This window comes from Opisthocomus hoazin, chromosome 5, assembly GCF_030867145.1.
Source record: "Opisthocomus hoazin isolate bOpiHoa1 chromosome 5, bOpiHoa1.hap1, whole genome shotgun sequence".
In the NCBI taxonomy this organism is placed as follows: Eukaryota; Metazoa; Chordata; class Aves; order Opisthocomiformes; family Opisthocomidae; genus Opisthocomus; species Opisthocomus hoazin.
In genome coordinates, this window is record NC_134418.1 from 27,432,983 (window position 1) to 27,459,284 (window position 26,302).

Below are 26,302 nucleotides of genomic sequence, written 5' to 3' on the forward strand. Positions count from 1 at the left end.
ATGAGACGACAAATGGCTGTGGTAAAATCACTCGTACATTTTTTTGCAACTTACTGCCCTTTCAACTTTACTGTATCTAGCGCTTTAAATTTGTGATTCCACTTCCCTCCTAAATGGATCAATCCGAGTGCAGCTGCAAGTGCAGCTATATTCCTGTGCCCTGATTTAGTCCCTTAAGTGGCTTCTGGTGAATCAGCAGACTCCTGAGTTGTCTGACTCAGCTTCTTGATTGGCTTTCTGTTTGTGTGAGAGATCCCTTTGAACCAAGACAGTGTCCTAGATCCTGATTATTTTCATGCTGGTATGTTATACTGGGAAGGAAGTGGGAAAGAGGAGGAAGGGAGAGGTGCCAGTAGCTTGTAGCTCCTTGGCTGTCATACTTTGAGTGACTTCCTTGATACTGGAGTGAAAGACATTAATGAAATCTCTGTTGGTTTCAGTTCGGTCATCTGCATGTGTTCTGGCAGGAGCTAAAATAAGGAGAGCTGAAACAGGTCATAGACATTGGAAGATGGGTCTGTGGACCATGGTTTAATTGCTGCTTTAGGGCTTGGTGGTTTCTGTTTCCAAAGCTTATAGGCAGCTGTTGGAAGCTCAGTGCACTGTAGCATAGTACTGCTGCTTCTGAAGTCTGTAGTCTTGAATTGGAGGCTTTTTTGCTTGTGTCTCGCCTTGCCTTTCACCTGGAAGATTTCTTTGTCTTGTACAGTATGTGCTTTGACAGCCATTGTTAGCCGTCATTCACTGTGAGAAATTACCTAGAATTTACGTGGCTTTTTTATGTTTTCAAAGTGATTTAGAGAGTTGAACTAGTTAAGAAGTGGCTCAGCTGACATGAACTCTTATTTTCTGTCCCGGAAAGCAGAACTGTTGTGGTCTTGCCTATTTATACACCATGATTGCACTGATTTTGTTATCACCCTGTATGTACAGTCTTTTGCTGTAGTGCTTGACAAATAATGTGTTCTCTGCACAGATTTGCTTGCAGGTCAGGGGCAAAAGTTGAAAGATCTGTGCTATATGTAAAATGTTTGTCAGGAGTTTGGGGTGAGGAGGTAGAGGTGAGAAACAGAGACAGGTCAAAGTCACTAGAAGGCAGTTAAAGTGCAACCTGAAATAAAGGATTTGAAGAAAACGAAGGAGAAATTTCTGAAGGCATGTATATGTTCATTGCAGAGGACAGCTTTGGGTTTTAAGACTTTTAAAAGAAAATGCTGCTTCTAACTTTCTCAGTGTCTTAAAAAAAAAAAAACCGAAACTGATTTTATTCATGCTTTTTCAGCATGAATACACTTTATTTTAGTGTAAAAAATATGATTATGATCAATGAATGAGTGCTGGGACTAGATCCTTTCAACAGCAAATAAAAATAATTGTAATCAAGTTCAGTTTTGGTTTGTTGAAGAGCTTTGTGCATAGGGGTAATAAGACCGGATGGTTATAGAAGTAGTAGCACTCACTGCTTCTGTAGTTACCAACAACTTAGATGAACAGTCAGATCCAGTGCCTACATTAGGAGTACAGGAACTGGTTTCACTTTATTAAAAGCGAAATTTCTAGCATTTACAGAATCACAGAATCACAGAATAGTAGGGGTTGGAAGGGACCTCTGTGGGTCATCTAGTCCAACCCCCCTGCCGAAGCAGGGTCACCTACAGCAGGCCACACAGGACCCCGTCCAGGCAGGTCTTGAATATCTCCAGAGAAGGAGACTCCACAACCTCCCTGGGCAGCCTGTTCCAGTGCTCCATCACCCTCAGAGGGAAGAAGTTCCTCCTCATGTTCAGACGGAAATGTTAGAAGTTTTAAGTCTGTATTTGACCATCTGCTTATGTTGAAACACTAGTACTGCTGGGGGGTATTTCTAAATGGCTTTGTGTGATGCAGGGATGTGCACGCGTGACTGTGTGGGAAAGCAGTTAGGGATGAGTTTGGCGTCCTCAGACTGGCAGTAGTCTGTGAGTAAAGCAAGGCTCTGTCTAACAAATGGCCTTGCAAGCTGAAGCCACCTGAAATAAGTGATATCGCATGTCTTAGTTTTGTTTTTTATATTGATATTTCCTAAATTATGTGTATATAAAATGTTTACTTAATATACTGCATTTAATAATCATTTATGTTTTTAAAATTTATATTGTCTTCTAGGTGCGGTTTATCACCAAAATATGGCATCCTAATATTAGCTCAGTCACTGGGGCCATTTGTTTGGATATTCTGAAAGATCAATGGTAAGATTCCATATTGATTTAAATGTGCAAAATCAAATACACCAGTGTCCTGGATAGGAGGCAACAGCTCATGTTGCTTTTGACTTTGCATTTGTAATTTGAGATGTCCTTAAACCTTACAGTATTTCAGTATAGTATTTTGTGTTTAAAAGATGCAAATGAAATGATTGGGTGGTAATTGTGGGAAGTACTAAGGAGATACTATATGCATAGAGAGCTTTTCCAAAAATTTTTACACTAGGATTAGGGTGAATGTTTCATTGTTGTTGATGTTTTGAGGGTTTTTTTGTAGGAGTTAATTTTTTTTTATTTATTTGGTTCTCTTCCATTAACAAATGCTACCTATTGCCTCCTGAATTTTGTCCTTTCAGCCTCCTGAGGTGTAAGCAGAAATAAACCAGGTGCTTATCTTCATTCTGATTCTTGACTTCTGCTTCCAAATAAAAATCAGTTGTCATAGGGCTAAAACAGTGTATGAAGTGAGTCTGGGAGTGTAAAAGGTAACAGGTCAGCAGCAGGAAAGGCAGAAGAAGATACTGACTGTCCTGATTCCGTTTCGCAGTTGTCATTGATAATGTTTATGATTTGCACCTCTGTAAACCCATTTGCCTTTCAGTTGCTGGTCAGTTGCTGACTTTTGATTACTTAGTGTTACTGAAAATGTTTGAATAGTCAAAATCTGTGGAATAGGCCTGTGTCAAAACTGCAACAGCTGAACTCATTGTTCATTTGTTTTTCCAAGTGATACATTTCGTGTGGTGTGAAGATTGTATGCACCAATTGTATGATAGACAGCATATCTAACATGAATGGAATTCAGCTTTGTTATTTTCCTCCATCTCTGCCCCAAAAGAATACGACTGTAATTCCTCAGCAGATAACATCAATATCTAATCCATACAAGCTTAAAATGCTTGCAAATTCAGCAACTTCATCAGGACTGCTATCGGCCAAGCAGACATCACTTGGGTTTGAAAGAGAAGCTCTAGAGCAGGAAGCTTGAGTTGAGATCTTGCAGGTGACACATGCAGTGAATTAATCTTTTACAGAGTTATAAGACTATGCAAATCATGTGGCCCAGGATAGTGCACTAAAAGGAAATCAAAGTAATCATAAGCTGTTGTCCTTTTCATTTCTGGAACTGCATGTTTTTTCTTACAGTCTTGGAGCACTTGATGTTCTTTAAGGCAGTAGAATCTTTCAACTTGCATGCCATGGTACATGGTGTATTTTTTTCTGTCAGTAGAGCCAGTGCACTTTTGTACCTGCACCTAGTTGTTCATACCACCCTACAACTGTACTAGAGATCAACAACTTTTTAGCTGTGCAAGTGCAGTTTCCTGAGGGATCATACTCTAAACCAGATCAATGAGGTTGGCTGGTTGGTTTATGTGTTGGGATTTTTTTTTGTATTTTTGGTTGGCTGGTTTTGGGTTGTTTGAGTTTTCTGGCAGAACAGATTTTTGAAGGTGTTTTTAATGGGGATCACTTCACCGATTTGAACAAGAGCACATAAACCTGCTCTCGCAGGTAGGCTTATTTCACTTGGGACAAGGTTTAAGTAGTGAGGAAACGGGAAGGCAAACATTCTTTATTTCTGGCAGCAGAGGTGCTTAATATGGGGCTGTATCCAAATATCATTACTCTTCCAGGAAGAATTTATCCACAGTTTTTAAACTCCAGGTTTGTTTTTTTTCTTCTATCTTTTGGTGCTCCTTTATGCACTGTCCGGCTGCTTTACTCATAGTTTCAAGGTCTGTGACTTTTAACAAATATCTTCAAGGTTAATCTTTCTATACTGAAATTCTTAAACATGATGTTTCTTAAAAATGACACTGATCTAGCTTTTTTCCCTAGAAATTTTGAGGAAAGATGGTCCCTAGCAGAAGTCATGCTTATTTGTCAAATTCTGAGTTAACGCCAAAGTAATTTAACACCTTTTTTAACATTTTCTTGTTATCTTCCTATTACTTTAATATGTTCCGTGATTGGTGTATTCTATGGAGGAGGATGGATGATCTTGCTTTGGTAGCAATGAACTGGGATTCAGGAGACAACTGTTTGGTTTCCAGCCCTGGAACAGGTCTTCTGTTGTCTTTCAGCAGTGCCAAACATTGTGACTTCAACAGTCTCACAAAATTGAGTCTTCTCCCAAAACTGCTGCTTTAAGAGTGAAGCAGTTAATAGCTTGAAGATGAAAGTTTCTGGCCTTTTCAGTGGCCGATCAAGCTAAAAAACATAAAATATGGAAAGGCAACAAAGGCTTAAAGAAATGAGCTTCAACTTAATTATTTCTGTTTTTTAGTCAAAGCCATTGAGATTTGGAAAGGAAGAACAGGAGAGAAGACTTAGTTATGGTGCTGTAATTTTTGAAAGTTAGGTCTTGCACAGATAACTTCATCTGTGTCTTAGTTCTGCCTGGTGGGGAAAAAAACCCAACACATTAACCCATTCCTTCATCAAGATGTATACAAAACAGGAGTATGGGAACAAGAACTTGCCTGCTGTGTATTTAAACCAGCAGACACAGGGACCATCAATATTATGCCACTGCTATACTGTTAAACTCTTCCTTTGAAACACTGTCTCCGTTTGGAAGCACTAAGGAAAGAATTTTACACAACTTGGTGGTGGCAGCTGGAGGCTTCCTGTATACCATTATCCCTTTTTAAGTGATTCTTTATGTATGATCCCTTAATATTCTAGTGGTGCTCTTTGTAAGTTTGTGTGGGTTTTTAATCATAGAATGGTAGATGAAAATCGCGAGAGCACTGTTGAAGTGCTAGTCAAAGCCCCTGGTCTTTTGGAGAAGAAGAAACTGTTGTGGCTACCTCCAGCCTTTCTTGTGTGAAGGATTTCAGTATCGTGATAAATAAATAAGACTTTTGTTTGTTTGTTTTTCCAGTAGCTTCCTAAAACTTCATAAAATGTATGAATGGTTAATATTGCTTAAATAAGTTGCTTAATTGTTCTTCAGTATATGCTGTTTTAGCTATTTAAACTGAGAAATGTCTGCATCACCACGTTTAAGTTTTCTGCATGTGTAGGTTGAACAATGGTTTGAATAAAATGATAGCTTCATTAGAAAGCAAGCAAACAAAAATTTAAGCAACACCCCCCCCCTTGATAATTTGGTACTTAATGTATTTCACCAGGTGTTCGAAGGTAAATGGGACAAATGCAATTCTGAAGTACTCATAATGGCTGTGTTTTAGAAAATACGTTTAGTTTCGCAATCTCTCTTGTCAATCTTTTAGTAACAAGCTCTGTTTATGAAGTGCCACTTCATTGACTTGTCATGCGCTTAGCTGAATAAAGCTGCTCTTGTTGCTGTGTGTAAATGTAAGTCTCAAATTCCAATGCATATCTGTGTTTTTTGGTGAAGTCAGTGGAAGTTGAAGGACAAAATTTGGGTCTATGGGACTTAGCAGGGTTTCTTAAAGAGTTAATAAACTGCTAAAATACTCATATATGGTGAATACAAAGATTGTAATGTGTTTGTATAGTTTAAAAAAAAAGTCTTCCCTCCTCACTCATCCCATGATAATGATTTTTCTATTCTAATGAGCATAATTGAGATACTGTTCTGCGTATTGGCAGGAGGTTTTATCAGTTTTTGCAAAGTAATGTCTGTAAATTACTTTTTTTTAACGAGTTTAATGAAATTCTTCCTCCACAGTATACGCTTGATGCTGAAATTCTTTGCAGCTGTGTATTTTCATCACATCCAGATCTGTATACCTGTTGTGTCAGTTTCTTTGCAAAACAGCTACTGTTTACTGGTAGAATTAAAATAGGGGTATGATTTTGTAGAAGGAGCACTGTTTATGCCGATCTGATGTGACTTTTGTGATGTGGTTTCACTTAGTGTAGGCTAGATTTATCTTCCAGGCTGCTATTCTGTCTCAAAATTTTATTTTTAAATATAAAATGTATCTAATACTGTTCATTGAAACCTGAGAACTAAATTACTTGAAAGCTGTTTTGCATAAATCCCTTGAGCAGTGATTATCAAGTGAGTGTGTTATGGCTACAAAAAACTCTTGGCTGTTGTGGTTTTGACAGTGGAAATAAAAATGAATAATAAGAATATTTTTTTCATAGGGACTGTACTGGAGGATTCACGCTTCAGTTTTAGTTGAGATGGAGAAATCATTATTATAAGAGATAATACAAGTTTAATAGATAAGCAACAACCAGCTCATAGTAATCGTCTTCTTGGGCACTGGAAACTGTTGAGTTCTGTTTAGGGTGTTTGAGGAGCACGGAGCCTCTTTAAAGCTTTGAGAGAAGTGCAGAGAATATTGACATTGTTTGAGGGAACTCTTCAGTAAGCAGGCTGTCAAACCCCCCACCCCCCCACACTATTTCAAAGCTATTCTATTATTCTCTTTTTTTTTTTTTTTTTCCTTTCCCTAATGGGCACCCAGTCTTGTATTTCTCCTGTAAATAGTGGCTATACAGAGGGCTTCCACTCAAAAGCCTTATTCATTTTCTCCTTCCTTCCAGATTCCGTAAGCCCTTGGTACAAGTTCCCAGAGCTTTTCACTTGAATTAACAAGCTTAGTTATTTCATAAACGGAATAAATATCGTGGATTACTTTTAAAAATAAAAATAAATTAAAAAATTGTTCCCACTAGCCACGTTTGGTTGACAGAGTGGAGCAGCAATCTGCTGGCTGCAGCGGTTCCTGTTGTTCTGCTGGGTTACCTCTCAGAGTAACCAGAGAGATTGTTTCCAGAGAGGAATGTACTGAACATAAATAAAAACTTCCTAAATGGAAAATTACTTAGCCTTTAAAAATGAAGAAGAAAAACTGGCAGTGTTTCATAATCCTCTTAGGACTCTTTTCAGCACATTGAAAGGTAAGAGATTTCTTACCTCAGGCATGCTGGGCACAGCTGGCTTGCTGTGCTTTTTAATATATTCACCCAAACCAGGGGTGCTCTTTTTTTAATGGAAATGCCCCAAGATACTACAAAACAAAACAAAAAAAAGCCTAAGTGAATAAAATATCTATCAGCTTTCTTTGTTCTGATTCACTCCAGGTTTCTCATGCTGTCTAATCAAGGCAATGCCAATAGAAGGCCTGGTTTTTGCTTAGGATGTCTGGAGTGGAGGCTTTAAGTTTGAAGTTCTCAAAGGGACAATGATTCCCTGTAGTAAGCTTGCTGTAGTTCGCTGGTAGATGTTACTGGCCTTTCCTCCCATTCTGTAGATGAACTTGCAAGTGGCTAATTAGCATTTTGAGATGGGGGTGAGAGTCAAGGGTTGTGGTAAAGTTCAGGGAGAAAACAGAAGTGGAGAAAGCGGGAGCCAGTAATGTCATGGTGCAAGGTATACAGGATGCTGAGGTGTAGGACGTTTTACCTGCAAAAGTCATGATATAAGCTGCCTGCTTTTTATTTATGTTTGGTCAGCCTACCGTTGGAGTTGTGTACCCACTTTGAGCATTGTATTCCAAGAGGGGTCGGAACCGTGGGCAAATTCCAGAGTGAAGCAACAAGAATGATGGTCTAAGCAAATACAACCTACAATGAAAGATTGGAAAGCCATTTTAGCATGCAGAATATCGAGTGTGGTGAAACATTGAAATGAGTTTTCGAAGAAGCTTATGAGGCTCCAGTTAAGCACAGATTAAACAGAGTGATACAAAAGTGTATCAAGAGTGTCAGGAGTGATACAAAACCTTGCCTTTGGCAAGGAGAAGAGAAAACACCTAAAAGCCAAGCATGCAGCTAGCTTGAGTTAGCAGAGGGAATTGCTTGAACTCCATGAGAGATTGCACATAAATCCACACCTAGAAATAAACTTCAAATATAAGAAGAGTTGGAAATCTTCTTCCAGGAATCTGTTGGGGAAAAATTAACCCTTGAGGAGCACTGGAAAATGCAGAAGACATGTAGCTTTCCACTAGAAGTTCATTTTAAGGAAAAACCAATTTTTTTTTGCAGCATGCTTTTCTCTAGCTTGTGGGGTCGTCATGTGTATTGGGTTTTTCAGTTTTGTGCCACTGTCAGCATAGATTTTCCTCCAGAACTGATGATAATTGTATTTGCTCTTTACTGATGAGGAACAGGTCCAGCCTTACTAATGTCTGTAAATGCAGTTCTGGGCGGTCATCTCCATTCACTTTATTCTCCCAGAAGACAGTAATGGGAAGGAAGAAAAGCTTTTTGGGGTACTTGGGAAAGGAGAATCTAATTTTAGCTGTCCCTCCAGTTTCTTCTGGGAATCTTAATTTATATCTGCAAACTGAAAACTAAGCTACTTAGAAAATAACAAGACTTTTTACTTTCTTTGATCAGGAAAGCTAATTGGTGACCGGAAGGTAGAAAATGTTACATGAATATACAATAGTTACATGAAATGAGTCAGATTTTCTTTACCATTAATCACAAACTTTAATTTCCTTTTTTAAAATGCAAACAGCAGCTGAATCTGTAATGTGTTTTCTTTTGTGATTTAAGGATACTTCTTCTTTAAACATGTGTTTGATGAAGACTTTGTCTTACTATGCATGAGATGTGAAAGCCATTTTGAGATATGAAACTTGAAAATAAGTTGTAAACTACATTTTGAAACCTTTTTGCATATGTGGCTAAACTAGTCTTGTCTATAAACCTATTATTTTAGAGTTTGAGTTCTCTGAGCATATAGCCATCTGTATATCCAAATGGACAAGATACATGTTATTACTTGTTTTGAAATTGGAGTGTCAGAACAGAAGTTCGAGTCCTAGTATGCTTTATGTAAAAATCTACAAACATAACAGGTGAATAGGGACTAAAAAGGGCCTAGCAGTCTCGAAAGCCAGAGATGGCTGGAGCCAGCACAGAACTTGTGTTCTAGGCATCCATGGCACCTTTGGTCCTTAGTAATGTCCCCTGCTCCCCAAGCTACAATTTCCACTCCTGAAGGTATAGTCTAAATGGAATTAAATTGCATGTAAAAGTGGGATGAGCGGCCGTGACCCCTTTTGTGTCATCTCCTCTGCTTTAAATAGTGGCAGTGTTCTCAGATGTCTCTAACGTAGAAGGATTTCTGTAAAGGAAAGTGCAGAACAGCTTTTATCATGGTGAAAGTAAATAGTGCCTGTTACGGTTGATGTTTCATGTTAAGTCTATCTTTAAAACTCCACTAAGTAGCATAATAAAATTACTTAACTGGGAAAAACGACTTCAGGTTTTATAGCATGTGTGGTGGGTGTGGTAGTTTCTGAAATTCACACATAGAAATAAGAATGTTAAATGCATTTGAGCATAGTAAGGCCTGAAAGACTTAGTGTTCTGTGATGCCTGATTGCAGGAATAGAAAACATTTTGCATTACATTTGTTTAATACTAGCAGATACCACTGTGAATGATGTCACCAATGTGTGCATTAAAGAGATTAATTTCAAGACAGTATAAACCAGTAGAGATCACAAAGAATAGGAAATCGTAAGAGTAAAATAGCATAGATACATGTAAAGCAAAAATATTTCTATGCTCTTTCACAGAGGTGTTGGTGTGTGTGATTTAGGTGTGGAGAAAACCAAGATGCGTTGTATTCTTCAGTTCACTGTTTAGATGGCCTCTCATTGTGTAACTGACGGTATGTTGCAGTAACTGGATGTTCTTTATCTGATTATATTTAATCTTACTAGTTAATCCCCAGCTTTTTTTTGTCATTTAAAGAAACATTCTTTGGCTTGGAAGAAGCAGTCAGCTTAGAACCTGAAATACTTAAATTTAATTGGAAGAGAATCTGAATTTCTGAAAAACAAAGTTTAGTTACTAAGGAATAGGTTTGGAAGAGGAGAATTATGTGTTGTGAAGGTTTTGTGATTTGTCAGAATTGAGATCTAAAAGCATATGAGGGTGTTGTGAAGATTTAAGTCTGCAAAGTGTAGCTTGAGGGACTTCAAGCTGATGTGGCAGTTGGAGTGAGACAATATGTGCTAATTAAAATCTGTCGCTTGGGATGTTTCTCACTTGCGTTTTGATGTAGAACACTGTGAAAGCTCAGTGATGGTTATCAAGCTAAAAAAAATGAAGTTTCTAGGAAAGATCTTCTACAATTAGAAACAATTAGGGAAGAATGCCATATTTGGATTGTAAGCATATTTGAATGTAAGCATCTAGGAATATAATATTTGGGTGTCACACATGTACCTCCAACACTTCACCAGCATCTGTTCTCTCTTCATTGGTGTACCCTGCTAGAGTGCCTCAGTAAAGTGCCCAAGTACTGGAAGATAAATTTCTGAAATGTGAGACTGGAAATAGACTTGCAAGCTGTTTCCTTTGTATCTGGACCATCAGGTCAAACTCTTCCCCACCCACTCTAACAGCCTCTGCGTTTACTTTCAGTCTTCTGAAAAAAAGAAACTTATTTTCTGTTGACTGAAAATTGAACAGTTTGTAAGAAACTGGATGCTTCTGTTTCACAACTTTCCTCTGGCATTTCATGTGCTATAACCATTTTGCTCAAATCTAAGATGTCACAGTTTCCCCACTTACTCTGCTTAAGTACTAGTAAAAAGGTAAGCAGTTTTGTGTATTGTCTTGAACGTCTGTCTGTGCCTTTGTCGGAACAATAAAGAATCTACTTAACTCTTCAAATCAGCTCAAATACTGATCTTTCACAGCTTCTGTGGGGTCCCTATTTTGTTTCCAGTGTGTGCCAGCTGAAATGGTAGATCAGAGGTGGCAGTCATGATCAAAATCTAACCAAAGTATGTTTAAAATGTTACAACTTTCCAGATTTACAGTGTGCAACAATTTCATGCTTTTACTTTTCTGAGTGTTTATTGAGTTTTGCGAACATACTTGGTTTTCCCTCACCAAATTATTGAAGTCTCCTACTCTAAATATACTTTGAGATTAAGATAAATGATGAGGACTTAGAACCTTAGAAGTTCCAACACTAGAACTATGCTACCTTCAACAGGGTTCTTTCACAGGGGCAAAAGAAGGACTTCACAGCACCATCATGATGCCGAAATGTGTTCCTGCTTCTAACAGTCATGTCGGGTTGAAATGAGAGGAAGCTGAGATAATATTTTTAATTGCATGTTCTGTGATAGCCAAACCTTTTTATTATTACGGTGGTAATTCACTGTGTAAACTGTTTAATTTTATTGAAAACTGTCATTTTAAAACTGATGCAGTGCAAAAGATATCCAATATATAAAATTCCTTGTCTGTCACAAGTATATAAAATATGGGTCACTATTTCTGTATGTGCTGTTTCACTATGAAGAATGCCAGCAGAGGGAGCACATGTGGGCTACCGGTTCAGTATGTAGACTTTGCGCAAGGTGCTGTTACTGGTAGTGAGGAAGAATGACAGAAATTCAAATTGGCTTCCCCCCTCTGATTAAATGCATTCTGTTAATTGGGCATGGTCAAGTGTGTAGATCAAGGACTGTATTTTCCCAAAGCTTAAGAAAGCATTGTTAATAAGAAAGTCCACATTTAAAACCCTATTTAAATATGTATGTATTGAATGGTGTTCCAATGCCTATAAGCTGCAGCAGTTTAAAATTACTTTTCTTAGACCTACAATCTGTACATGTAATCTTAAGTCTTCTGTGATACTAGTACAGCAGCAAAGGTGAGTACAGGCATGATATTTGGTAAAGTAATTTTCAAATCTTTAATTTTAGGGCAGCAGCAATGACTCTAAGAACAGTGTTGTTATCGCTGCAAGCATTGTTGGCAGCTGCAGAACCAGACGACCCACAAGATGCAGTAGTGGCAAACCAGGTAAGATATTCAGTTGACTGTGAATTTGTAATGCTTCTGTAACCTTTGCTAACTCGGATTAGGTCCCAAACCTTGGAGGAGATAAAGATTTTAAAGAATTTATTGTAAAATGGCCTTACAGTAAGTGTGAGTTGCTATGGTGTTTCGTGCTCTTTACCCTTTTGATTCCAGAGTAAGTAGCAGTTATTTTACAGCGTCGGGAGGTTTATTTTGTTGGTTTTGTTCCTTATATAGCTTGTCAGAAATGTCAGGAGATAACAACATAGTAAAATGAATTCCAGTATAATTTGCCTTTTAAAATCTAAGGCTTTTTGTATAAGAAAAGCAATGTTGTATTGGTTGAAAATGAGTTTTAAATTGGTCATGTTCATTGGATTTGGCTTGGTGTGTAGCTTCTCTTCTAGATAAATGTGAATGTTGTTGAGCATTGTATTTGTTGAATGTCAAAACTTTATGAATAGTGACTTCAGATTAATTACTGTTGCATTTAATTCTGAGGAGCCATTTATCAGGGTGAAGCATCCCATGATAACTGTTTTAGTCACTGGTTGAATTGGTGTCAGTAGAACTCTATAAGCAACGGGGCTTGTTACTTTTCAGACAGTAGGAATAACTTACAAAAAGTAATAACAATAAGATGCCGGTTGGATCTTAATGCCGTACCAGGACTGACATGGTTCTATTTAAAGTGTTGATGAAGGATGGGAACAATCATTCCATAACTTAATAGTCTGACAATTTTCAGCAAAGCCCCAAGTACGTGTCCAGTGTTTTCCTTTTCATTGTGGGGAGAAGGAGCAGGCCTGGCTTCCCCACGGGCTGGTAGTAAGGGTGTGTTTCAGTAACAAAAGAACAAAGCGAATGGAGGGTTCTTCCAGCATCAATCTCGTCCATATCTCCTGTAAGTCAGCACTCTCCAGGGTAGGGTGGCAAAGTGCACGCTCCTTCCCTCTAAAGTTCTGTGTAGGAGGAGAGACTAGGAGCTTACCAAACCTGCCAGGATTTGGAGGGAAATGTGGGGGATCGGAGGTAGCCCATTGCACCACCCGGTGGGGGAGAGCTGTTTGCTACTACTGTGCTTGGAAGTGAGCGCAGAAGGCTTGACTGTGGGGTCCTGCAGTATTTTGAGGCTGCTCTGAACAAAAGTCCCCGAGCGGTTCTGTCAGACTGAATCGCTCTGTGCAGGGAGAGTTGTTGCAAAGGCCAGCAAGGCCACCAGGCATGTCGCTGCACCGTTTCCTCTTGCCAGATGCATGCCTTTGCTGTCACACTCTTTATTAAACAAAACCACTTTTTCCTTTTTACAAAGAGCTAGAATAGTGTTTTCCTTTCTGGCCCTGATGGTAGAATTTTGTGTGGGAATTGTAACAGTCTTGTAGAAGCACTTGAGCTGGAAAGAGTATTTCTCAGGCAAGAAGTTCATGAAAGTTCCTCGATTCTGGAGAGCCAGTTTCCCAGGCTGCCTCTCGGGTGCCTGTGGGGATGTGTCCAGTGGGACTGTGGCATGGCTCATGTGGGGAGGATTCAGTTTCTCGTGTTCCCCGCAGATACCTGCGTGAAAACTGTACTGGGGTTTGGCCTTGAGTCACAAGCACGGGTGTGTAAGTAGAGCATGATTGTAAGGTCTTTGAGAGATGCAGTGGTAAACACCCACTTCCTTCATGTGTTTTACTTGGTGGAGGGGTCTTTTTTTAGTTTATTTGGGTTTCTTTCCCCCCAGACCAAAAATTCACAAGGAGTTAGTTATCCCCTACGCTCATTTTTCATTATGTTAGTTTACTAAACTGTGTGTTGGACTGCTGAGCAGTCCAGGTGACTGGCAGTGTTCTGCAAGCTCTTGAGGTGAATCCCAGCGAGAACACAAGGAGGACTCCTGTTTGGATAATGGCAGTATTTTCAGACACCAGCTGTCTGTTGTCAAAAATACTTCAACTAGTTGCTGTTTTTTTAAGTCCTGATATAGAGACAGCAGTAAAAGGGGCCTCTAGGCTGTTCTCAATTGGGTGAGAAGCTAGATTATTTACAGATACCTAAGTAAAGAATTCTATTTATGGAACACTGAAAGCTAGTTCTGAATCAAATGCAGTTATGTGGTTATGACTAATCCTTTGCACTTCAGCTAGTTGCTTTCTAGGCTTGGCAGTGTTCTCAAAAATAATTTAAAAAAAAGGAGGGGGAGATCTTTTAAGAGCAGAAGAATATAGTACTTCAGGATGCTGCTGATGCTCAAATTAATCCTTCCTCTTTTCTAGTCATTACAACCAAAGAAATTTATTGCAGACCACTGTATTTATAACACAGTGAGTTATTTCCAACAGTAGATTGTCTCCCATGTTTGTTTCAGTGCCATTAATAATCAGATAGTGAATACACAAATTACTTCATGTGGAGCAGCATTAGTGGGAGGTGTACAAAGTACACAATGCAGTGTAGTTGGTGTGTGCTGCTGTAGGAGAGGTAAAATGAAATGTGCAGCAGTAAAAAGTATTCACTTTGACTGTTTTTTAGAGTCAATGATTGTTTTTATCTATGAATAAAATGCTTAGAATGATAATCAGCCATGTTTCTGTCCTTAAAATGCATCTAAATATTTGAATAATGTATTTCCCAGTATCTTGTCCTGTTTTTGAGTGCTAAAATTTATTATAGATCTAAAGATGGGAGTATCTACTTTGTTTCAGTGTAATGATTAAGGGAAAGAGTTGAGTGTATTTTTTCAATACAGAAAACTTAAACTTGATATTACATAAAAAGTTGCTAAAATAGGAAACTCTTTTTGCTTTTCTGAGTACAGTTTATGACAGATGACCCACTTTCTTGGCTTTTGAGTTCTTGGTGCAGGCTGAAAACTCTGTGATAAGGTCCATTCTGTTTGTTAGAAAACGGGTCAGCGGCGAGATTAGTGCAAAATAATATTTACATACCTTGCATGATTTTTTTTTTTTGTGGTAAATAATAGCTTGCTTGAAAACAGTTGCAACTTCCTAGCTTTTTGCGCATGCTCACCCATTTTTCAGCCCTTTTTTTGTCACATATGCTATCAATATCCTTGTTCTCAGGAGGAAGCCTGGTAGTAAAATGTCAGTCCTGACTGAAGAACTGCAGACCTACTTGCGGTGTATAAAACCAGGCATATTTTTAAGTGATTAGAGAAACACATTAAAGTAGTATGCAGCATGTACATTCAGGAGATGTTAGCATAGGGATAATTTATGTTCTGTCACACTGAATATAAATTTTCAGTAGCTGTGCTAAATATAGCTACTTTACTTTTGATCAGTGCAATTGAGAGCAGTACCTGATTGTAGACGTAAAGTACCTATAGTGTGTAATTTAACCTAAAGGCAAATGCATTAAATCAAATCTTGCATGGGTTTACTCTGTGTAATCCTGGCCTCCAAATTTTGTTTCAAAAATAGCAGTATGATCAGTGTGAAACACTGCTGAAGATACTGTATAAAAAATGATGGATTGGAATGTGCTGTATCATCTTGCTTTTTGGTTGGATTGCTGAGTTGATTTAACTTTCCCCTTCTCCCCCCTCTCTCTTTTGTGTAGTACAAACAAAATCCAGAAATGTTTAAACAGACAGCTCGACTTTGGGCACATGTGTATGCTGGAGCACCAGTTTCTAGTCCAGAATACACCAAAAAAATAGAAAACCTTTGTGCTATGGGCTTTGATAGGGTAAGTATATATAACTTCAATATTTTTCAGTAGGGGCAGGGCAAGTGTATCTTTATAAATACAGGGACTCATTTGTACACTAAAAGTAGACTCGCTGCTTCCACAGTCTTTGTAGGTCTAATCATTCTGTTTCACTAATTGTTTTTAAGAACTGGAGTTTTAAAATACTACGTTATTAGTAACTCTTCTGGGCTCCACCTGCCTCTTTTGAAACGCTTTTTTATAAATTATTGGTTAGGATTTAACAAATGGTAAGCTAATGTGTTCTGATTAATCTATGAACTTTTCATTCCGCTTCTCGGAGCTGCAGGTTCACGCACTGAAAATATATTATTGCTTTTGTTTTCTCATTGCAGAACGCAGTAATAGTGGCCTTGTCTTCAAAATCGTGGGATGTAGAGACTGCAACAGAATTACTCCTGAGTAACTGAGCCATGTAGAGAGAGCTGCTTCGGTAGTCCAGCTTGCCCCTTCTGGAGGAGCATCACCATCTGTTATTTTTAGGATTCTATATAGATTCTCTTTTAAAACTGGCACTCTTGCCTGATGATGCTATCTAGGCACTATTGGAGACTGAAAAAACCGCTCTGTAAATAAAGCTAATTAAACGTCTGTGTAAATTTAAAAAGGGGAAATACTTTAATTTTTTTTCTTACTAAATATTGTAAAAATTCTTTGAGCTCAGCTATAATAATGGGGGAAAAACATGCCTACTTTAATGTTTAGCAGTGTGACGAAGACTAGCAGGAACTTGCTTCAGGATTTTGATTTAGTAATTCAGAAAGCAACATTTTTGAGTGTTAGTCATCAAAACTGTTGGTGCCACTCATCACAGCTATCTTACTGTTTTTAACATGGATCCTATGTGCCTGTGGATTGACCTATATTTGCATGCTTGTACTTAATAGACATACTAGGTAGGGTCGCTGAAGAGAGCACCATGGAAATACTCGAGTGTTCTTGGAACTTTTTTCCTGAAAGACTTTCAAGACTTACCCAAAGTTCCAAATGGTGACCTATTCAGAACCAGTTTCTTTCTAGGTTATTAATTGGGAAACCTGATTCTCCTCTCCCTTACGTCATACGGCTGAAAACCCTCACTAAGATCACGTTTCATCATCTGTGGGTATTACGTGTGCCATTTGCAGTAGTCTAGGCTCCCCTTTAAGAAATATATTTTGAATTATCAGCAATGATTTTCATCCATCATGTTTTCTACACAATCTTGTAAGGAGTGTGCCTCAATGTAGCACAAAAAGATGGAGCTGGTTTTCTTTTTTTTTTTGTCTTAAATAGATGTAAAATGTTCTTTGGTATATTCTGGATAATATGGTTTCACTGGGTTTGAAGGAAGAAAAAGCTGATTCTTCAGCGTACTGAGAATTAAAAAAAAGTTTCTTTGAGTACTTGATATGATGCAATCAGCTGTGTCTTGCAGCGGTTTTCTAGCTTTATTTTGGGCTTCAATTTAAGGATTGCTTACCAGGTACTTTAAAATTCATCCTTGCTTGCGTTTTTCTCTAGTTGACACATGGAGGCTGTGTTGGTGTTTTTCCTGTACATACTTCAAATGCGCATAGAAGTAGAAGTGTGTTCTCAATTTAGCTTTCTTTTGGATTGATGTTTCTGATAAACGAGAACTGAAATCTTATTTTGGCTTGTACATACAGTCAGTCCTTTTATTCGTATTAAAATGACATTTCATCCCAAGTGCAAAAGCTTGAAAATTATTAGTTTTGCAACTTCAAACACTAGTACATCTATTTAAAGAGAGCTGTAATGTCTTTGTGAATATGATGCTAACTTTTGAGAATATATGTGACAAGTTTGGAGAAATCCTGAGACTAGAGAGTGGGGGTTGTGGATAATGAAGTACTGTATAAGCAGTCTTTGCCACAAGACTTTGTTTTTCTCCTAAACCGTGGATTAATGGGGTGGGGAAATATATGTCTGTCTGGGGTTTTTCTGGAGCTATGAAGTACAAGCTGAAATGGTTTCACACTTCGTAGTCTGTTTATAAATCATACTGGAGGAAATTGGGAACGTTCTTGTATCTGTTAAATATCTGGAGCAGAGCGGTAGGGGAACAGAACCAGCAAATAGAGCTGTGGAGACCTGGCTGGTTCAGGGGTGTTCCCTGTGCTGCTCTGTCCGACGTGTCCAAACTTAAAACATTGCGGGGCACGGACAGTAAATACTTTGAACTCATATCAGTGCAATACTAAATGCATTTCCTTAGTCTTTATACTTACTGCTCTTTAAGGTGTAGTCAGTGATCGGTTTTCTTGAGTTAGTGTAAATCATTTGCAATGATGCCAAAGGAAGTGAGTTGTTTTGTCTTTCCTTATATTTATTTATTTTTTTTAACAAGAAGCTGCTACTGTCCAGCTGGTTTGCTAGGTGAAACCCAGGGACGGTAGGAAACTGTGGCAAAATGCCACTTGTGTTAACCTCAAGTTGCTGTCTTTTCTGTTATACAGGCTAAGAACTTCTTGATTATATCAACACCTTTTTTTTTTACCCTGGTGGTAATTATAAATTGCTGACTACTTTTCCCTTGTTCTTCGCTGCTATTTATCAGAAGAAGGAACTTGGAAATCATTGTCGGGGACATAAGACTTCTCAGTTATGGGCTTTGGAACGTGTCTTTTGTTAAGATTAGTCTCCTAAGAACAGCGGGTTTTTCCAGCAGTATGTGAAGGGATAAAGGAAGCGAGGGAAAGGGGGAGAAAACAGCTCCTGGGTGAGCATGGTCACCTCTGCAACAGTGCCCTGTTGAGTTCTGCTTCTCTCGCGAAGTTACCTCATTTTCTTCTCTGCTGCAAAACGCTCGTCCTCCGCTTTCCCCTTATGCATAGACGATGGACACTGGGTTTTGCCCTCCGTCCGTGCGCTTGGTTGCGAAGATACCTTGATGTTAGCTCAGGTGCTGGCAGGAGGGGAGCTTCTCGAGAAAGGAGCTGGGAAGGAAAACGTGGCCCAGTATTAAGGAGACATCTGCGGTCTGAGGTCCCTCTGAATTTTGACGTGCGCAAGTCCTTTATAAGGAATGTTTTTGTATTCTTGGTAATTATCAGAGTTGAATATAGGGATGATGTTGTCCGAGGTTAGTTTAACTGCAGCTGGGGCTGAGCTGTGGGAATTTTGCTGTTTGTGCTCAGTTGATCATTGTGAGTTTGTACATACAAAATGGTAGTTCTGTTTTCTGCGTGACGGAACACGGCTATATTCAGGGCTCTGGGCCCTCACAGATGTGGAGTTGCAATGCGGTCCAGTCCAGCTGCGGACTCAGGCTGCACGTTCACTGCTTTATGTAAGAGCATAAAACATGGGTACAGTTGCTTTCCAAGTGAAAATAAATCCTGCTTGGTCTTCCTCTCTTGTGTAAGAAGACAGCTCAAAACAGTAATTTTGAAGTCTAACTGTTGTCCCAGAAGTGGGATCTTTTACCTGGTGCGCGATGCGCCAATATACGCACAGAGCAGAGGTGTTGTCTGTATTGCAGATCTTTGATATCTGCCCGATGTCGTGAATGGCCCCGTCTTTATAAAGAAGGTATTGGTCATGGCGCCTGCTGACTGCCAGAGCATCCCTCAGACTTCGCCGCCGAACCTTTTAATGTGCATCCAGCAAAGTGGTTTACCCCCGCCTTGGCTTGTCCGTGGGGAACAGGGAACTTCTGTCTCGCCCAGTTCCTCGAAGGGTGAAGCACAGCTGTGCTCGGAGGGAGAGAAACGCCCTTTGCTGGTGCTCAGCGCCTCCGTTTTCCCATGAGTGCCAAAGGCCCTGGCTGTATTCCCCCCCCCCCCTCCAAATTCACAGCTCCCTCCCGTTGCTTCCACGGCCGAGCTGTGTTCTCGCTATGACAAACTGGTACCTTCTGGAGACAAAATCTTAGGAACATATCCTTCTGGAAAGATGCAGCACTCGGTGCTATACATTCTGCAAATTCCAAACTTGATTGATTTTTTTTTTTTTTTTTTTAAAAAAAAAAAGAGCTTGCCACAGAGTACATGGGGCCTTGACTGTAATTGGTTTGGTAGTATTTATCCGAGCAATGGGGTACTAAGGGTGTAGGATTATGTCTTGGGTTGGATTTTTTTTTTTTTATTATCACTGTATTTAACTGTTTTCCAAGTAAATTAGTATTGGAACACTGACAAGGAATAGAGGATTTTTGTTGTCTGGAAGGAGGATCTAAATAGCCAGAAAGCAGCTTACCTTGCAATGCCAAATCTGCATTACATGGTGTGGGCAACAGAAACACTTAAACTATGCAAATTTAAGCTTGACAGCTGTGAATCAGACTAAGGAACTTCAGAGCATATGGATTGCGCCTTGAATTGGGGAAAGGAGAAGGGGAGGGAGGGGGAAACGAAAGCAAGAGCTCTTGTTTACTGCCTTGGTCACATACTGTGAAGCGTTCCATTGCCAGCACAGGGGGAACCCAACGGTGCGCGTCCCCCTTGCGTCCTTCCCAGGGACCAGCAGAAGCTAGCGTAGGCTGGGAGCCTTGCCCAAAGCGGGGGGAGATGTGAAGTAATTTAGCGGTGAAAGTTAGTTTGGCTTGGTACCTGCTGATGAGCTGGTGCAGCGAGGCGGTGAGGTGTCCTCTCCTGCTCTGTTGTGTTGCCAGAGTTGCAGAGAAGCATCTCGGTGAGCGCGGCCACTGCTTTGGGATCAGGTGGCTGCTTTTCTGTGGCTTTGATGAGCGACTGGCTCCACGACAGACAGCGAAAGTGTGCTTCATCCTACGGTCTGTGCGTCGCGGAACTAAAGCATGGAAGTAAAGATGCTCGTTGGGTGCCTAAAGCTTTTTCTGGGAAGACCACGTAGGTGTCTCCACTGTTCTCATCCTCATTTTCCAGGCAGAGCTTTCTCCTATGGCGAGGCAAAGGGGCAACCGCTGCTTTCTTGATAGATTTCTGCTCTATTCCAAACCCATCGGTGAGCCACGTCAGCTCCCTCTTCCCGTTTGTGGTGCTGGTGTCACCAGCTGGTTGGTCGTGAGCCTCACGAGACCAGCTGTCCCCAAGGCATCCTCCCGCTTGCGTGGTCATCCTCCCCCAGCTGCAGTGCTCTGGGGCAGACGCCCGCACCGTGCCGCGGTGTGATGCGACGCGATGCGACCGGCCTGCTCTGCTGCTACCTGCTTCGTAGGCGTGGGATGAGCCAGCCGGTCGCTTATGGTGCTGCGCCGTTCACCCATAGCGTAAGTTAAGGTGTGGGACTCGGCAGCCGAGGAAGTGTGCTGTGAGAACGCTGTACTCATCCGTTCCACGGCCGCCTGGGGCTCCGTTGGGGTGTCTGGAGGAGGCTGCCGTCCTACAAATGCTCATGTCAACTGTTGCAGAACCCTGCTTTTCACTTACCTTTTATACCCTTGATTCTGACTTTTCTAATTTAAAAAAAAAGAAATTAACAAGAAAAACTATCGCAGGAGGTTGGTTCCTGAGCGTCAGCCTTCCTGTACTGGAGGAGTGGTTGGGCTGGAATGCAGCATCCGTGGGGTTTTTTTGTCTTGAAAATAAAAGCTACACAAACATTTTGTACACAAATGATTTTTTTAATAAACACACATTTTAAAAGATGTTGATTTTCACTGGGAATGCTTAACAATAAATGCATGTTTCCCTGAAAACAGTTTTCATTTTATTTCTAGTAATTCAAATTGTTCTGAGATTACAGGGTCTGCTGCCTCCATGTCAGTAACAAGAGAGAAAGGGGTGAGCGGGTTCGCCATGTGCATTAAAAAATTGTGAAGAAGGAATCTGTGTAAATACAAGCTGTGTCATGACAGCGTGCGTTGTTTCAGCTCTGCCTGCCGCCTGTGATCACCTGAGAAATACAGGGTACGTGCACAAGGCCTCCCATCTCCTCTCGGAGGCTCTGTCTGAGGGACCAAAGGGGGTAACGTGTAGAGGAAAAACCTTTCTGGGGGTTTTCTCATGCCATGTGTGCTCACCTCATCTTTGTGCAGTGCGAGCTGCGTCCTTTCCTTGAGCTGTGGCTGGCTCTTCCAGGGGCAGGGGGGGACGCTGCCCTGTTCCCTTCCTCGGCTGTGGGTCCTGGGGAGAGGGCAGCTGGCGAGGGAGAGGGAGCAGCTGAGGGCTGCTGCTTTTAGGCTGCCCATTCATTTAGAAAAACGAAAAAAAAAAAAAAAAAATCTGCATTCTCTGGCTCTTGTAGTTAGAGACTACTCTGGCATGAGTAACTGAGAGCTGCCCCATACTGCAACAGGGGCAAAGGTGGTGTAGAGCCTTGTAGTTTCTCCCAGTGCCGTAAAACTGGAAGCAAGTTCAGAGTTGAAATGGACTGACTGTGCTTACTGGCTCGACTCTTCCTGTACCTGATTTTCTGTTTCCATAGCTGTAACCCTGACACATTTACCTCTTGGGCAGGTCCCTCTGATACTGCCACTACAGCACAGCCAGGGTTTTAAATTGTTCCAAGGTCGAGTCTGGGTCTGGAGCATCCATGTCTGGTATAATGTCAAATAAATTACGTTGCTTCACTTGGTGGCTGCTTTGTGTTGAAATATGTAAAAGTCTGTAGGTGGGTTTGTGACAGCCTGGTGTAAAATAAAGGGTAATGGGCTGGGAGGGCGAGGAGAAAATTTGAGTCCAGTGTTGGGAGAGAAGGTCTTTGGTGCTGATGTTACCTAAGCCACCAGGCCCCTCAGCACCCCAGGTGCTCAGCATGGGGCTGCCTGTGCTACCAGGTGTGGCTGTCCCTGCCCTGGGCTCTTCCTTTCCTCCTCTGTCCCAGAACACCTCTCAGCCCAGCCGCCAGCGTGACAGCACGATGGGCAGCGAGTAGTCGAGGCTCCTGCTGATCCTGTTGGAGAAGGTCCCCACAGCTGAGGAGCCAAAGCTGCTGGTTCAAAGGGTATGAAAACCCTTCCTGTTTACAGCTTTTACTGTGAAAGGGGTAAAGCCGAGGAACAAAGCCTGTGTCTGAACTTCCCCGAGGGGAATGGGGCGTGAGGGAGGGCTGGTCGCCCTCTTGTGCTGGGCATGCAGAGTCCCTCCTGGAACATCGGCCACATTCAAGTCCTTAAATGGTCTGCACCACATCAAACATACCGGAGTAAACTGTCTTCGGGCCATACGTGGCAGAAGAGCGAGCTATTTAGGAGCAGACATGTATGGACAAATTAGTTACCAGAGGGTCACTGAGTCGGATGATGCAGAGGTGAAGAAAAAACAAACCCCAAAAGGTTTTTAAGAACAAAGGAGACAGTTCTCCATATTGTTCATTTGCCCTTCTCCTCACCTGGGAGAAGCTGAGCAAGGGGAAGTGCAGAGCCCTGCACCTGGGGAGGAACCACCCCAGGCCCCAGTGCGTGCTGGGGCAACGGGGAGGCAGCGTGGTAGAGAAGGACCCGGGTGGTTTACCGAGCGGAGCGCGAGCCAGCGAGCTGCCCTCCTGGCCAAGGCGGCAGATGGTGTGCTGGGCTGCGTCGGGCAACGTGTGGCCAAGAGGTGGAGGACAGCGGGCCTGCCCGGCCGCTCCGCGCTGGCCTGCTGTCTGCCCACGCGCACGTGGCATCCCAGGGCTGGGGCTGGCAAAGCCTCCGCGAAAGCAGCAGACGGGCAGGTTCAAAAGGGCCACAGCCTGTAGATGTGCAACAACAAAGCCCTCTTCATAGCAAAAAGGTAAAAAATAATTTTAAGAAGCCCCAAACTCCCACCATTTTGGCTTAAAGGCACAACGTTTTGGAAAGAAAGCAGCGCAACGATGCCAACTCCAATGAAATTCTGATCCCATCTTGGCCGACTGCTTTGGGCAGCTTCCAAAAGCATCCCCAGGGAAAACGCTGCCATAGGAGCAGGAACCCTCCCTCCCTCCCCTGGCAGAGGTGAGGATTTTCCTTGGCGTGTGGGGCAGCTCCCTGGACAGAGGGAAGGTGGGCAGGGGCGTGGGCACAACGGGGTCGGTGGGCTTTCGGAGGAGGAAAGCATTCTGAGGGCCGGTACAGGATTTCAAGGCTGAAGAGCGACCAAGTAGCAAACAGACGTGAGCTGTTGAGCTCTGAACAAGATGGCGAGTGGGCCTTGGTAAATGTAATGGGAAGGCACCCACCCGTAACCATAGCTCTGGGAGTGCCCACAAAATGGCCAGAAGGTATCTAGCACCCCGTGGTTACCAGGGAAGGGGTTGTGGTGGTCGGACACAACACACACAGAGAAGGCGGGTGAGGAGCTGCTCCCGCCAGGCCACAGTGGAGTCCCGCCATCACCACTCTGCCAGCTGCTGCCGCACTCGCAACCGCTTGGACATTAAGGAAGCTGCCCCCAGCCTGACCCGTAATAAAAGAATTATAGTTTTAATTTTTTTTAAGTAGGTCAAAGCTCCCTCCCTCCTTAGAAGGATTTCGGTTAACAGCTGCTGCATCAGTGCATCGGCAGAGTTGGTGCCCGAAGGTTGCAGGAGATGATTATACAAAAAAAGCCCTTGTGTTATTCCCAGACGCTGTCCTTGCTGCATCCAAGCGCCACTGACACGTTGAGCTCGGTTTTATGAACCACTGTCATGGCAAAAAAACCCAGGATCAGCAGGAAGAGAAAAGGAGAGGGAAAAGCTCCTGCTGCAAAGCGAAGCTACTGCCACAACTTCATGTATGGAAGGTCAAGCTCAAGTAGTGCTCAATGGAAAGAATCATCATCGGAGCCAAATACTCCAATAAATCAGTGAACGACCCCTTTCCCTAGGGCTGTACCTCCAGGCACAACGTTATGTGTGTCCACTGAGAAGGGCCTGGCTCCATTTGTTTACTCTCTCCCATGTAGGTATTTGTACACACTGATACACTCTGAGGGAGGATCTTACTGGGAAGATGTCTCTGAAACTTGGAAAGCCAGAGAGATAGAACCATCGAATCAGTAAGGTTGGAAAAGACCTCTAAGATCATCAAGTCCAACAGTCAACCCAACACCACCATGCCTGCTAAACCATGTCCTGAAGTGCCATATCCACACATTTTCTGAACACCTCCAGGGATGGGGACTCCACCACTCCCCTGGGCAGCCCCATCTACCTTCTGGTCAACACCGCAGGACTGTAAATGCCCACCACCTGGTATGTACAATCTGTGAGCGTTTGGTGTTTCATACACCTGTAGAAACTGGAAAGGATTAAAAATACAGACTGCTGCTGGGTGGGGGACTGCTGGATCTCCTGTGATAGCCTGTAATAGTCCAGATGACCAGAAAATTTCGCTAAAGCGTTTGGAGATTTGGCCACTCGGTGCATGTTACAGACAGACTCTCAGGCAGCTCCTGAGATGAGCACGTGTGGCTCATCTTCCGGGTGACCTTACGGTAACAGAATCCGCATGGTAGGTCCGTTGTGAGAAACAACTCCGCGCTTGACGATAGGGGCAGGTAACAGAAGCCAACCTGTGCCGCAGCAGGCAGGACACCTACGCCGAATGCGGAGAGTCCTTGTGAGAAAAGCAAGTTTAAAATCTTGTAAACTGTGTAAAATCCTGATAAACTGTGTATGCATCCCCCCAGAAGCATCAGAAAGGAATCACGGCATGGAGTGCTCTTTCCCCCCAAACCCTTTTCTGCTAGAGGCTAAGCTCACGTAGAGGAAAGCAAGAAGGTAATGCAGAAGTCGCAACGTGCAGGCGTGGATGGATGCAGCAAAGAGGGCCTTGAAGAACGGCTGGGAAGCAACAAACTGTGGCAGACAGGTTGAGAAAAGGGGGTGCGAAAGGGCACTAAGGAGAGGTGCAGAGCTGCTGCGCTCATGTCCATTCCCAGGGTCTGCGGAGTGGCTTCCTTGTCCACGGCCCAGCCCGAATCCTGCCCTGGTGTAACGGCACAAGGAACGATGAACAGCGATCGCTGCTACCACCATCCACAATTATTTATCCAGGCTACAGATTGCGCTCTCCTTTCCTGAGAACGCTCAGGGACGGAAGCAGCCAAGAGGTGATGGCATGAGGTACTTAGGCAGTGTCAACCTCTCCTAATTTCGCAGAGAGACCACCTCTGTCAGCAGCAGGGAGAGGAGGAGGTGATGGCTCAGACCTCTGTGTAAGCCCACCCCATTCTGCCCTGAGATGGATGACGCTGCGGCACCTGAATATGCAGCAAAGCAAATGGTATTTTGAGTCTTGTACCGTGGGGCAAAATATTCTGAAGGTCCCAGCTTTCCTTGGGGTAGGGTGCCAGGCTACGCAACCCGCTGCCCAGCCAGACGCTGTGACCATGCCACGCCGAGGTAAGACATCACACTATCGCCTACGAATTTTCTCGAGCACGCGGCGATAACCCACCTGCTTTACAGCCACCGGACCCAACGCCAAAGCAACGCCATGCCTGGGACTGTCACCATCACCCGCCAGCTCTTGCTTCAGCAGCTTTGGCGCATCAGGGTCAGTACACATCCGTCTCCTCTTCCAGGGCAACGGGAGGAGAGTTCAATGCCTGCACTCCAGGAGCAAAACGTGTATTTCTTGTTCTGGAGCACGCCCACCTTGCAGCGTTATGAACACACATCTGAGCTCTTGTGGCTGTTGAAATAACAGTTTTGTCGTGGGAGGAGGACGCTACCGAATTCTTTGGTTACGCTCCTTGCCTCGGCTGACACGCTGCCGAGAGCACAGCCCTGCCAGCATGACT

General features: G+C 42.4%; 1 protein-coding gene across 1 annotated transcript in view; it reads left to right on the forward strand.

The window, feature by feature from the left end:
- UBE2K (ubiquitin conjugating enzyme E2 K) overlaps positions 1–22,173 on the forward strand; it is a 45,453-nt gene extending 23,280 nt beyond the window's left edge. Inside the window, exons 4-7 of the mRNA XM_075420718.1 lie at positions 2,146–2,228; positions 11,882–11,981; positions 15,540–15,668; positions 16,025–22,173. Coding sequence (XP_075276833.1) covers positions 2,146–2,228; positions 11,882–11,981; positions 15,540–15,668; positions 16,025–16,099 — 387 coding nt within the window. The 3' untranslated portion in view covers positions 16,100–22,173. The remainder of the gene's footprint in view (positions 1–2,145; positions 2,229–11,881; positions 11,982–15,539; positions 15,669–16,024) is intronic.
- The last annotated feature ends 4,129 nt before the right edge of the window (positions 22,174–26,302 follow it).